Here is a 15,000-nt window from a genome sequence, read left to right as displayed (position 1 = left end):
GCATGTATAGGTCATGCCTTTTCCCGTGTTTAGCCCTCCTCGAGCGCACTGGCCAGCTACTGAAAACATACGAGGCTCAATGTTTTCCATATGGTTTCTGGACTTTTTCTCTTCGTTCCTTAGGTAGCGCGATCTCGCTGGGCAGTAGTCGCGTGCTTTGTCGATCTTGTTACATAGATAATAGTCCTTTTGCCGGTTACATGGAAAATTGCACTTTTGCCGATCCATTTCACTGCGAGCAAACTTCTGTTTATTTTGTGTGCTTGCTTTGCTGTGGGCTCGTATCGCTCTCGGGGCCAGCCAATTTAATCCCAGAGGACCATAAAAAATAGTGAGCATCTTGTATCATGTTCTGGTGATAACTGTGAACTGAACTGTGCTGAGTGTTGTCTCATCGGAATTCTATTTATAGCGCTTTTAAAGTGCAAGAAATTTAACAGATCTCCGGCTAATTATTGTCAAAGAAGATGTAATCTGTAGTGAAGTGTTGCACTTCTATTAAAGCCCTTACGTGGTGAATTCCTTTTATTTTACTAGTGCTATAAAGCTCATGGTAGCTTGCAGGCGCGCCGGACTTGTCTTGCTTTTGATTCCAAATCAAGCCCCCTCTTACATGGTTTTAGCAGGCAGCAGAGAAATACCTGCACGGCTTTTGCAGGCAGCAGAGAAATACTTGCAATGTAGTATGTAATTTTGAAATTATTCATCTGGTTTGTGCAAATGTTGACAACCTGAGGTTGCACTGCTTTTGCTTGGTGAGCTATTGTATCTAAAAAACAAAATACTAAAAAGCATTGCCAAAGGCGGTCACACCTATACGAGATTTATTGGCCTTGTCAATGTTTTTTTAGCCATGTTGTATGGCAGCGAGGCCTCCATGCTGGGGAAAAAATGCTTTAATGGGGCCAGCTTTTTTTAAATTTTGACCCATGGTTCACAGCAGCTGTTGTATGTAAAGAAATAATGCTTTCACGCTATCAGCACTGGCCGTCTCATACTTTTTTTTAGGGTTGGGCGCAAAGCGCTCCGTCCCTGTTGTTATCTCTCTACGGGCTTGTAACCACACCCATGTCCTGCCCATCAGTTTGGTTGGTTTGTGGGCTTGCCTTTTACAATTCGCTGGATTTCATTAGTAAAAGACATGTATACGTCATGACTTTTCCTGTGTTTAGCCCTCCTCGAGCGCAACGGGCAACTACTGAAAACATACGAGGCTCCATGTTTTCCGTATGGTTTCTGGACTACTTTTTCTCTTTATTTCATAGGCATTGCGATCTTGCTGGGCAGTTGTCGAGCGCTTTGCATGACATCAACCCTGTTACATGGATAATTGCACTTTTGCCGGTTACATGGATAATTGCACTTCTGCTGATATGTTTCACTGCAAGTGAATTTCTGTTTCCTTTTGTGTGTTTGCTTTGCGCTCATGGCAGCCGTCGGCTCGCTTATGTAAAACTGTTTTACTTTTCCGTTTATGTGGCAAGAAAAGTCTGGTTAGGAGTCTACAACGCTAATAGCTTTAACTCGAGAAAACGCAAGACCCATTGCATTGCAAATGCTTGTTACTAAATTGGAAGAGACCTGTATGTTTCCTTAATTCTCCATGCAGTAGGTAAATTATCAAGTATGAGATAATCCATCACAGCCTGACTTAATGATGGTGTCCAGGTGTGGACACTTCCACAAATGGCCTTTCAATTTAGTGAAGCTTCGAGCATAGAAACAAATATATGCCAGCAGCCTAGCTCAGATGCACCAAATGCCACAACACAGCAATGAGGGAATGCACAGGGTGCAAATCACTGTGGACATACGATATATCTTGTGAGATTCAGTGGCATACCAGGTTTACAGGGGCAAGTTCACACAAGCCTCTACAAGTCTATATACATCGAAGAAACTCAACACCCATTTTCAGGAGGGAGTATGAGCGTGTTTTCTATGTTACACCATAAAGGAATTATCTTTTGTTTGAAATGTTTGTTCAAAAAGGACACACACCCTATCCCATACAAGGTGACATGATTCGAAAGGTTGTTCCTCATAAGATAAACTTATTTTAGATTCTTAGGATCCCTCCTATTTTTATGAGTGGTTCAGCCTTGTTTTTGTGTACGCAGGGCCCAATGAGAATTCTAAAATTGTGTAATGATGGGGTTAAAAAAAGTATTAATAACCATAATGGCACAATATTAACACCAAGATCCTAGCAGTTTTTTCAGATCACAGACATGTTGCAGACCTATACTTCCTGCCTATTCTGGTCTCCAGGCTTTCATCAAGACTGAGATTATAAATATAAGCTGTAGGCATGTGCTCTTCCATGGGATGCTTCTTATTCACTATCACAGTATGACTGTGCAGTGGGCACGCCGTTGGCATATTAAAGACATGCCAAAGACAAATCTGTCTGTGTCCTTGCTTAGTCATCGTTAGATGTTCTTTCACACACTACAGTACTGCCAGTGCAGAATGTCAGTCTTACGTAGCCATGAGAGGAGCTACAATATCCAGCCCCTAAAGAAACGTATTGACAATAGCATGGACTGGGAGAGACCTGTCACTTACCTGTATTTCCACACCATCTAACCTAAGAATCCGCACACCAGTAGCGCTGCATTGTATTAGATGTCATAGAGTCAGAGCTGCGATCTTAAATATTAAATCATTGCCTTTCCAGTCTGATTTTTAATTATTAGAGAGTAAGTGCGACTTTCTCTTTTTATGTGAACCTTGGAAGACATTCACTCTACATGCAATTTAATACCTGAGGGCTATAAAATGAACAACGAGTTTAAAGTAAGAGAGGTGATACTGCAGTGATTTGCAAAGTACACGTTCAGCTCTTGCTTACTCTAGTTTTCATTGAAAAAATATTGAAACCATGGTATGCAGTTGTGGTGTTTCTTAGGAAAGAATGAGACAACATTTATTTTTTATTTAAAAATATTATTAGAGTATATAGAGCATAAACATCGCTGCCATAATACAGTCAAAGATGATCATGCAGAAATAGCAATAAGTGCATCCATAAACAATAAAATCGTTACAGTAGAATGATAATGTCAATATTCATGAAAGCATCGGCGGGACATGTTAAGGGGGAAAGAAGGATAGATGTAGATATATAGCATTAGTAATGCTCTCAATGGCACTTTAAGTGATGGCATTATCTAAAGTCGGAAGACACGCCCATAAGGGTGCCCAGATGTCCCAACATTTCCTTTTTGACTTATCATTTAATTCATTTTGAGGCTAGTGCTGGTGGAATTAGTTGCCCAAAACGTACTTTTGCATCACCATCTGATTGTGCCAGGGGACTTGAACTTTTATACTGAAAACAAACAGGACTGGTTAACATACCATTTTTACACAGAATTTGACATCCTACGGATTGTTCCAAAAAATGGAATCCAAGACATATAACAAGGGACATATCTTAGATCACATTTAGGGACCTGAAGAGGGTCTGCAGATCAGTGATATCTGACCTCTTTCCTGGATTGATCCATTTTTAATGTTTTCTGTTGCTATGAAAAGGAAAAACCTTCCCCCAGCTGACAGCAATTTAATCTCCTCCAGAGTCTAAGAAAAAGTTAAATTAGGAACCTTACAAACCACAATTAATTTATTCGTTCTCCACTACACGTTCAGCCTCCTCTGCTTTAGTTAGTTTTAATAAGACTCTAGAGACCATCTTGAATTCAGTCATGCCAGTCAACCAGTATAAATCTAGGACAAATAAATTCACTAATAAGTGGTACACTGTGTCTTTAAAAAAGGCTTCATGCACTAAGGCAGGCAGACAGAAAAAGAGGGGCTCCTATGATAGAGTTAATTACCGAGAATATAAAGCGAAACTCAAACTATGTAAAAGTTAACATTCAACAGCCAAATCTTCATATCTTTATAATGCTGCCCTAGGTCGAGAACATGCCAGTAGATATTTGTATTCTAGATTAAATTCATTTATGTGACCACTTAACAACTCTCCCTCCATACAGACTTCACAAGAATTCTGGAGCAAACTTGCAAAATGCTTTTCTGAGAAGATCAAGAATATTTATTCTTGTATAGATAAACTGAGATCTGAGGATAATGAGAATGTGTGTCCAGTGCAGTTTAAGGAATTACCAGTTAGATGATCTTCCTTTCATAAGCATAGTCAGGAAGAAGAAGGAGCCATGCTAGGCAGGTAAGTTGAGCATGCCAAACAATATCTGCCCTGCTTCCTTTGTAGGGGCGTGCGCGCTCTCATTATTACCATCCTTAACCAAGATCATTAACCTTTCCCTCCTGACTGGGTTCTATACCTGAAAATTGGAAAAACCTGTGTAGAGGAATCAGATGCTTTGGATCCCTGGCAACTTGGTTTTCAGCCAGGCAGAGATACTGAAGCAGCCCTAACATTGGCTCTGGGTACTTTAAGGCTATTTGTGGATTAAGGAGACTCTGTTGCACTGCTGTTAAAGGATTTGTCCGCAGCCTTCTCACCATGGACCACCACATTTTGTTGTACCGATTTAAGAAAATTGGACTTGACAGGTGCTATCTTAATTTGCCTCTTTCTTTGCTAGACTTACTCAGACAGCGGTTCTTTCCATCATCTAAGATGGTCTGTTGTGGAGTCTTGGAGTTTTTTTTTAAAAACTCTTTTTATTGGTTATCTGTTTAGAACAAACCTGTTGCCATGGTTACACACAAGAACAATGCTGTACTATCCAGTTGCAACACAACCAACAAAAGAAAACAAAGAGAAAACAGCAAATAGTACAATCGCTCAGTGTGCATAGCATCTCTAGCTGCAAGTATCCAAGGATCCAAACCCCCTTCCCCACCCTCCAGTCTCAAACCGATCTCCCCCCTCAGCAAGTCCTAGTCTTCACGGGTGCCAGACATAATTATAGGAAATGCTGTACAGGTTCTTCGTTGTCCTGGCATGAGTCACCTATTTGTGGTGTAAATTTGCAGATCCCACTTCCTGCCAAAGGAAGAATCCTCAGTCAGAAATAATGTTTAATTTCACATAGTTATTTGTGTGAATCGTATGAAACTAGATCTCTCTTGTTAGTCCACAACCAACAGCCGTTGTTACAGTTAGTTCAATTGGATTTGCTGTTATCTCCTATGAAGGCAACACCCAAATTATATTCTGCTTGGTCCAGTCATCATCTACTATGGCTGGTGAAATAAACAGTTGTAGGGCTTCTGTTCTGAACTGTTTGTTTTAATACGTCTTTTAATGAAACAGTAATAAAAGATTGCTTGATTCTTTGTGGCCCTCTTCCTTAGGGAAATGTTCAATTCCATTTAAAATCAAATCACCTGGTATACTTCTGGACTCACATCTTTCTTTAGAATTCTAGATAAGTGCAGTGGCAGTTTTTTCCAACTCAGAGTGTTAAAAAAGGATGCTACTTTTTCTTACATGCACAGGTGGTACCAAAATGTATAATGTCCAGTCCAGCTTATTGTGCCTTGTTTTACTTGAGGCTCTAGATGCAAAGTGTGTGTTTCTACAATTTGACAACATTCAAAACTTGGCAGTGCTGCTCGTCTGTTGTCTTGAAGGAGGAGCTAGTGTGTCAGACTCGAATGGCCCTGCACTGGTTGCCTGTCAAGAAGAGGGTGGCATTCAAGACTATGGGGGTTATTACAACTTTGGAGGAGGTGTTAATCCGTCCCAAAAGTGACGGATATACTACCAGCCGTATTACGAGTTCCATAGGATATATTGGACTCTTAATATGGCTGGTGGTATATCCGTCACTTTACTGTCACTTTTGGGACGGATTAAAACCTCCTCCAAAGTTGTAATAACCCCCTATTTTTTTATTCTGTACAAAGTATAAAGAAACCTTCGTTCATGAATCATTTCAAGATTCACAGGCCTACTAGAGCTCTGCACTCCAACAAGCAGATAACAAGCAGCTTCACTTCTCTACACGTTGTGTGGGGAAGTCTAGACTAGGTGGTAGATCTTTCATTGCTTTGTCCAGGACTATGGAATAGCCTCCCATTAAGGATCAAATACATTGCCGGTCATGCCACTTTTATGGCAGTACTCAAAACATATCTTTTGTATTAGTTGACTCATCTTTCTTGCTGCAGTCCTTCTTCTGGTGTTGTTGTTCCTAGCACCTTGATACGTTTTTGATGAAAGCTGCGCTCAATAAATTACATTTCATTCATTAATTCTTCTATCACATCTCCAGCTGCAATGTAATCCATGATGAATGAATCGTGACAGAGAGATAATAGGGCTAAACTGAAATATGGCACTCTAATCTCTAATTAATTGAATTAATTAATTGCATCTTCCACTAATAATAGTCTAGCAACATTTGATCACAATTCAGAGGTGTCTTCCCAGAGGTGAGGATTTGGTTTACACTCCCCATTTACCTAAGTTTACACTATATCTACTCAAAGAAGAGGGGTCCAGGGTGTTCTCTCCAGCCACTATTTCTCTGGTGACTAATTTCCCAGAACCCAACAACTGGGGTACTTTCGGGATACAAGCAAGCTTCCTCGCTGACCCTACAAGGGGATCCATATGAGATATTTTCCTGGAGGCAGTTCTGAAAGGCTAGCGTCTACCGTGTAACAGGATCTTTCAGACATCACACATTCATGCCAGTAACTGGAATGTTCGCTGCTCGATATCTAAATCCTGCCTCGAAATCAGCTCAGGTGCTCTAACCAATCAGACTTCAAATCATTTAAGATTTACTATCCATTGAATGCACCTGCCAGTTTTACCAGGATGCAAAATAAACACATTGCCCTCACATCATAGTTCAGTTAACTTGCGGAGCATAGAAGCAATTAAAGTAGGGAGTCAGTGGTCACAAACCTGTGCTGCACAAAGTGACAAACTTTGTGACAAAGAAAACCCTAAACACCATGAGTTCAAAATACTTTGAGAGTTGCAATTTCCTTCGAACCTCACAATGTCAGCATTTGGATTTGTTGCAAATGACAGGAAAAGGGGAGAGCAATTGTATATTCACCCCTTTTCTTATGACTTGCGGAAATGCGCCAGTGGTTTGCACCCACTGCAGCAGTCACAGAATACTGAAAGGTTACAGAGTGTATTTGGTGGTTTGTAACCATTTCCCCAGTGGAAAGTGTTTAAAAAGGAAGAAATTACAATCTGCAATTCATTTGGGAGGCCATCCGAAAAAGCAGACATCTGTCCCATGAGCCACTGCAGGCTGCGTTCTTATTATGACACTTATTGACCTTTCAACCCGTACTCCTGTAACACGCGGGCTGTAATACTTACACTTTGTGAATGCAGAGGGGGAGGTTTTCTGTGAACTATAGAACTCTATCTCTGCAATCACAGCTGGTCTCAATGATTCACAGAAAGAATTCGGTTTAATGAATATGTAAGGGGCACGATCTCAACAATGTCCTGAGAAGAGCCTCTTTGAACTGTAGCAGAATGATACACCCGGCAAAGTGCAAAGAATTGTCAAGATTGCATCGCCGATGTTCGACCAACACTACAGTACAGTGCGACCGGGCCAGTGATACATTTGGCCTGATATGTTGATTTTACATTATAAAAATAACACATATTGTCCTGACATTTTACAGAGATGCATGGCTTTGTCTGGTGGAGATGCAATTGCAGCCACATAAGTTATGCCATTGCACAGGAAAGGGATACAGTCACTTAATATCCAAGTTAAATGTTTACCTGAATTTCTCAATAACGGCTATTAGAACTCTACTTTGCTTTATTGATAAGCAATTTACCCAAACCATTCATCAAAAGGGTTGAGTTGCCACTGATTAAAATCTATAAACACATTATAGTCAACAACATTTCATTACTTCTCATCCATGGATTACTACTTCAAAAAATGATTATCGTCCCCGATTGCTATTCGTACGGAGCCCAAGCAAACTGACAGAGAACATAAAGGCCCGTATTTATACTTTTTGACGCTAAACTGCGCTAACGCAGTTTAGCGTCAAAAATTTTTGCGCCGGCTAACGCCATTCTGAAGCGCCATGCGGGCGCCGTATTTATTGAATGGCGTTAGCCGGCGCAAGCAGACCGCCGCTGCCTGGTGTGCGTGGAAAAAAACCACGTAGACCAGGCAGCGCCGGCGTTGGGCAAAAATGACGTTAGGGCGTCTTGAAATGGGGCAAGTCAGGTTGAGGCAAAAAAATCGCCTAAACCCGATTTGCGCCATTTTTTTACGACGCCCAGACGCCATTTCATGACTCCTGTCTTAGTAAAGACAGGAGTCATGCCCCCTTGCCCAATGGCCATGCCCAGGGGACTTGTGTCCCCTGGGCATGGTCATTGGGCATAGTGGCATGTAGGGGGGCACAAATAAGGACCCCCTATGCCACCCCAAAAAAATTAAAAAAAATTAAAAATTATACTTACCTGAACTTACCTGAATGTCCCTGGGGTGGGTCCCTCCATCCTTGGGTGTCCTCCTGGGGTGGGCAGGGGTGGCAGGGGGGGTCCCTGGGGGCAGGGGAGGGCACCTGTGGGCTCATTTTGAGCCCACAGGCCCCTTAACGCCTACCCTGACCCAGGCGTTAAATAGTGGCGCAAATGCGGGGTTTTTTGACCCGCCAACTCCCGGGCGTGATTTTTGCCCGGGAGTATAAATACGACGCATTTGCGTCGCCGTCATTTTTTTAGACGGGAACGCCTTCCTTGCATCTCATTAACGCAAGGAAGGCGTTCACGCAAAAAAATGACGCTATTTGCCAATACTTTGGCGCTAGACGCGTCTAACGCCAAAGTATAAATATGGCGTTAGTTTTGCGCCGAATTTGCGTCGAAAAAAACGACGCTAATTCGGTGCAAACGGAGTATAAATATGCCCCAAAATATGAACCAGAAGGTCTAAATTTTGGCTTGAATCATTATTCCCTATTGGAAAAACATATTCAGTATCCTTCAGTTTACATTGTGCATGGACAAACAGGTTTGAGTTGCCAAATAAGCACATGACAATATTAGATGTTAGCTGTTTTTGATATTGTTATGGCAATATATTTACTGTTATTGCTAATATTGGTATTATTATTATTGATTCTTAATACAATATCATTTCTCAACAACCCGCTCTCAAAGTTACTGAACTGAGACAGTCCATGGGTTGGAGGAAAGGTGTCTAGTGCCTACACAGTATTAAAGTGCATGTGCATCTCCTTCATTCTTTGGGTAGAGCTCCCTAAATTGTAGAGATACAGACACAGTTTCGTCTTTATCAATTATAATCATTATTTTGTTGGAGAGAAAGAGCAGGAACAAGTTATGCTCTGCAAATGTTCAGAATCTATATACCATGCCTTGAAAATAGACAAGGAACTAGCATGGAAGGCCAAATATGTAATTAGGCTCCAGATCGTTTACTACTCAGTGCCTAGTCTTATTTTGGCAGATGGAATACTCCATCCCAAAACGTGATGTATATCCAATTCGCCATATTACAATTACATTACGTCCGATGGCATTTGTAATTTGGTTAACAGAATATCCGTAATGTTTGTGACAAAATATCCCACCCGTCAAAGTATCATTTAGGGCCTTAGACATGTGGCTGGTCTGGAATATTCTAATCGCACTGAGACTTGGTACATCAGAGGTTAACCTGTACATTGCAAGTGTTTCTCCCTGGGTTTGAGCATATTTTTAAATAGTTATTTGTGTGAATCATATGAAAATAAATCTCTCTTGGTAATTCTTCCAGATAAATGTGAGTCCCAAAGGAGCTCATATTATCCATTAAACAATTGCAGTGAATGTTTGAGAATAATCAAATTACAACCCATACACAGACCCATTAAACATTAAAAACATTTCAGATAAAATAGGTTGCTATATAATATTTTTAGGACTCTTCCTTCTGATTTGGGAAAAAGAAAATGGGGAAGGAAATTGTTAGATGCTCTTGCAAACTGAGGATGGGACTGCCCTGCTAAATTTGCCTGTTTTACCTGCGTGTTTGTATATCCCAGTATCCTGCTCAAAAACCAGAGGGTACAGATTTTCCTAGATTTCTTGGAAGTATTCACCACTTTCAGACACCTAGAGGATGTTGAAATGTAAAACAACATAAACAGATTTCAGTGACACCACATGATCCGGTTTAACTTTCTGCTTGAGGAGTCTTACAGAGCATGTTCAAGCCAAGCTCCAAACTTTCTAAACTCTACCATTGTGTGGTCCCTAAATGATCAACCATCTAAAGGATCCTTATAAATCTTCAATTTTTCGGATATCTATCACAGAGGCCACTATATTTCAGAGGTTCCACTTCGAGACACTGTTTGGCCCATACATCACTGCAAGACAATGCCCCAAGTTATCACATGCGGATATTACTGTCTTACAAACTCTCTGTAAAGCTGAGGTCAAAGAACCACAACCTTTCCACAGAGATAGAAATGGCGCGCAGGTAGATCACTCCATTTGCCAGGTTTCATTTTGTGGTCAACACATCTAAGACCCGAAAATATTTTCATGAAGTACCATTGAGTGATGTAGACCCACTTCTTCATTTAAGCCTGTGTTTAACATATCACTATTATAAGGACGTTTGACATTCTCAATCATATGCACCTCATTTGAGGGGATACCCAAGAGTGGACACGCCATATGTCCCCCTGACATTCCTGATTCTATCAAAGGCTCTCGTGGTATATAGTTATCTCACTGTAAGGCCAGCAAGTAGCAGTCAACAGGTAGCAGGAGTACTGAAGGCAGGTGAATAGGACAGGAGTGATAGAAATAAGGGAAAATGTGTACCAGGAAATTCAAGAAAACTGTAGCAGGAAATATGCTGAAGTATAAGCCTTCACAATATCGAGACGATTGTGAATCTCCAGATGTAAATGTTTTGGTGCATTTTATGGACAAGAGACTACATTATTGGCAGCTGTATTGGGTGGTGTCACCTGCTTAGTTGCAGGACATCTGTGCAGTTAGATACACACACAAAGGTGATCGTAGTGAATCTGTTGCACTTGTGGGAAAGCTTGTGGGTCATCGTTCAGAGAGGAATGCTACACTTCCACTCAGCAGATTAAAGTAGTGACAGGCAACCTTGCTAGGATAGAGCGCGGGAACCCTGGTGCTGCTGGCAGAACCTGTGTCTGCATATCTCCTGTGAGTGAGTCTGAAAGCCAACACACAGTGCCAGAGGAAAGATTTACTTGTACTTTACAAAGGAAAGGTAAAGATTCTGATTCATTGACCTTGAATCCAGGTGTTCTTGGCTTATTGACTTTACAGATAGTTTAGATTAGAGCCTCACAAGATTTTGAAACTATTGGCAGCATTTTCTGTACCCAATGGAGATCACACTCAGAGTAAGCCCTTTATGTCCACGTTGCTCCTAAGGACGATTGTCCTTCATGACTGTTGGGACGGAAAAGTATTCTGCATGGTAAGAGATGTGAACCTCTGCCCCTGTACTGTAGTCTGGATCCCTAATGCTGATTTTTTGTCATAAATAGGTGAACACAGATCATGTGTGTGCGCCATGACAGGCCTTTCTCACAGACTGCGGTATTTTTGGACCGGGAGGGGCACTGAAAGCACTACACTCACAGTGGTGGATGGCTACCGCCTTTAGCAGGAGTTGAGCAGCGCAACTGTGGAGGTGGCAGCATACTATGTAGTGATCAGTAGTAGTGAACAGGACCGTTTTACACTACAGGCTCACTCAGCTTTTTAAAAGTTCAGCTGCTGTGTGCTTAACTCACCCTTGGCCTACATCATGTAGTTGTGGAGTGCTACATAGCGCAGGAGTAGTGACTCTCCCATTCCTGAACCCTAAAAAAACCCTTTCTATGCATAAACACCACCCATCCCATAGCCCTTAAAACACTTTACACTTAAACTCTACCCATCCCTGAATCCTAAAAAACCTTCAACCCCAGCCATCTATGACCCGTAAGAAATCATCACCCTAGACTACTTATCCCTGAACTATGAAAACCCCTTCTACATCTAAAATCCATTCATCTCTGAATCCTTAAAATCTTTCCCCACCCTACAGTTGATCCCATCCTGAACTCTAAAAACACATCACCACCCCAGCCACTAACCATAATAGGACCTTAAAAGCCCTCACCAGCCATAAACCTCACCCATCTGTGGAACCTGAACTTCTTAACACCCTTCCACTCCACCTATCCCTAAAACCTAAAAACACCTCATACACTTAAACACCACTCATCCGTAAACCCTAAAAAAACCCTCACCACACTCTACCCATCCCTGAACCCAAAACCCCACAGTAGGTCTAATCTCCTCACAAGTTTAATGTAATTGTAGATTTTTCCTTATCCTTTATAATGTTTCCTTGAATTTTCAATGTTTATATTTCCTTAAAATTGTCTTTCTTTAAAATTGATTTTCCATGATATGGTTTCCTCCATTGTTGTTTCTTAGTGTTTATTTTCCACTAATTCACAAGCATCAATTTGCAGCTTTTAAAAATAAATGTTTAAATAAAGCACGGTAAGAGACATATCCTTTGTCAATTCAGTCACTACAGTTAAAGCCATTTAAGCTTTTATTACTACATCTCTGGATGACGTGGAGTATAAACTCTACTTTAAAAAAACTTTCAAAGAAATGTAAAAAACCCTTGTTCCCACACTCTGTGTGGTAGAGCTCACCGTGGACTCATTTTGGTGCAGGGTTTGGGAAGCCCGATGATGAAGCATGCCACATCATGATATGGGTGACGGCCCTGCTTTTCCCAGAGAGATCTCTGTGTAGACACAATTCAATACTAATGATGTGTGGAACCTGTGTGAAGTGTGTTTAATCATATTGCTTAATCTGTATTTTTAATGCTAGTATTTTGCTGCTAAATGTTCAAAAATCTAATGTGTTACAAAGGTGTTTTAAACTGCTTCTCTCTCTACACAGCTTGTGGCCTTTTCACCACCTGAATTGGAGGGGGGTGCCAGTGAGATGTTTTGCAAGTTAGCCTTTGCAGATGGAGGATTAACCTTTGCAAATAAATTGTAAGTACCTAACAGTTCACAAAGTGACATTGGCAAAGTCAGTTGCCTTCACAAATAAATTGTTAAGATCCTTACATTCCACCAAGTTGCACTAGTTAAGTCAGTAGCCTTTATCAGATTGTAAGTACCTTGCATTCACTGAGTGGGATTAGTGAAGTCGGCAACCTTTGTGAATAAATTTTAAAAACCTTGCAGTTCACCAAGTGACATTAATGAAGTCAGAAATTGTAAATGCCTTACAGTATGCAGAGGGCTGACTCACATCGATAAACTTACTTTTTTATGTAAGTCCATTATTTTTTGCAATTCACAAAGTCATTTTTATGAGTAGTATCTTTAGGACAATGGAGTCTCCGCACTCACGATGGAGATTCCACACGTAAAAAGATAGGCAGTCGTAAAGATACTACTCATAACATTGATTTGTGAATTGCAAAAAGTCATAAATTTACACAAAAGAATACTTTTTCCTTTGTGAATCAGACTGTGAGTGACATTAATGTAGTCAGAAACCTTTGTCAATAAATTGTTAGTACCTTACCTTTCATCAAGTGACATTAGTAAAGTTAGAAAATGTTGTCAATAGTTTCAAAGTGAAAAATGTGATTGGTTGAAGCAACAAACGATAACAATTTTCAAACAAGGAATTCCACATGAATATCAGATTAAAAATGAACCCTATTTATTCATTATTAACATGCATTTTATATTTTGGATTAAGTGTGTGCTTCGCTGTCTTCTTTGGGCTCTCGTGAACTCCTCTTCCAGTTAATACGCAATTAAGTGGGATACCAGAACTGATGAGGTAGTGCAGTTTTATGGCTTGCAGGAAAAATTCCAGGTGATTTATGCCAAGTAGATTGAGACTAGGGTTGTGTCTGATTAATCGTGCAGAAAATGGAACAGTGGGATTAACTAATAAGTAGAGGACACTGCTGTGTAATTCCACTACTGAGAAGCTATTTAGTATCTGAGTATTCCTCAGGCCACAATGGATGGCAGGAATAAAAAACAATCTAAGGGCCTGATTTAGATCTTGGAGGAATCAGTCTAGCTTTTGTTTGTCCAATGGATAATCCGTCCACCCGCTTCATTTAGATGCTGTCGGGCCAATAGACAAGTTCAAGGACAGGTAGGAAATAAAAGTGGATGGAGGAGAAGAGGTAGAAGGGGTAGGAGATGATTGGGTTTGGGAGGTAGCGGGAGCTGGAGTGAGTGATATTTGTGTCTGTTTGTTTTGCAGGTGCATGTGGGTCTACTGTATGAGATGTATATGTTTGGCTGTGTTTCTTGGGAGGTGTGTGGTGTTAGAGTTAATGTGTCCATTTGTGTTTGGTGAGTGTTATTTTGAGTGCAGTTGTGTGTGTGTGAGGCTGTGTGTGTTTGAATGAGTGTGTGGTGGTTGTGGGTGTACTGGTTGTTGTGATTGTGGATGTGCTGGTGGTTGGTTTTGTGATGGTGGTTGTGGTGGTGCTTGTGTCTGTGGTTGTTGTGATTGTGGGTGTGGTGGTGGTGCTTGTGGGTGTGGTGGTGTGTGTGGTGGCTGTGGTAGTGGTTGTGGTGCCTGTGGCTGTAGTGTCAGTAGTGTGTCCATGTTAGATGGATGTATGTATATATCTCTTTGTGTGTTTGTGTTTATGTGTGGGTGTGGGTGTACTGCTTGTGTCTGTTGGAGAGGGGGCATGCAAAGAAGTGATTGTGCTTGGGATTGGGGTAGGTGTTGGGATGAGAAATGGACTGGAATAGGAGCACAAGGTTTTCCCAGTTGGGGTTCTGCGGTCAGTGAAAAGGTTATTTTCCCAAGCAATCTCTGCATGCCAGACATCGAACCCAGTTGCAACCAGAAATGCAACCATTTGTAGCATTTGGCAACTAAGGCCTTGGATGCCACTAAGGATCGCTGCCTGCCTACACGTCAATAACCTCTTCACTAAGCACAGCTGGGGGACAGGGTGGGGGGGGGGGCGCCTGTGGCAG

The 15,000-nt window shown here is 41.2% G+C and overlaps 1 protein-coding gene across 2 annotated transcripts in view; it reads left to right on the top strand.

Moving 5' to 3' along the window:
- The window catches only part of LOC138293502 (vitamin D3 hydroxylase-associated protein-like), a 731,360-nt gene that overhangs the window by 435,524 nt on the left and 280,836 nt on the right, over positions 1 to 15,000 (top strand). For both annotated transcript variants that reach the window (XM_069232741.1, XM_069232740.1), the window contains exon 9: positions 12,926 to 13,023. In XM_069232741.1, the coding sequence (XP_069088842.1) occupies positions 12,926 to 13,023 (98 nt within the window). The remainder of the gene's footprint in view (positions 1 to 12,925; positions 13,024 to 15,000) is intronic.

The sequence above is a fragment of the Pleurodeles waltl genome, chromosome 4_2 (genome assembly GCF_031143425.1).
Source record: "Pleurodeles waltl isolate 20211129_DDA chromosome 4_2, aPleWal1.hap1.20221129, whole genome shotgun sequence".
NCBI classification, from domain to species: Eukaryota; Metazoa; Chordata; class Amphibia; order Caudata; family Salamandridae; genus Pleurodeles; species Pleurodeles waltl.
Note: the sequence above shows the minus strand (reverse complement) of the source record. Positions and strands in the feature narration are given on the sequence as shown.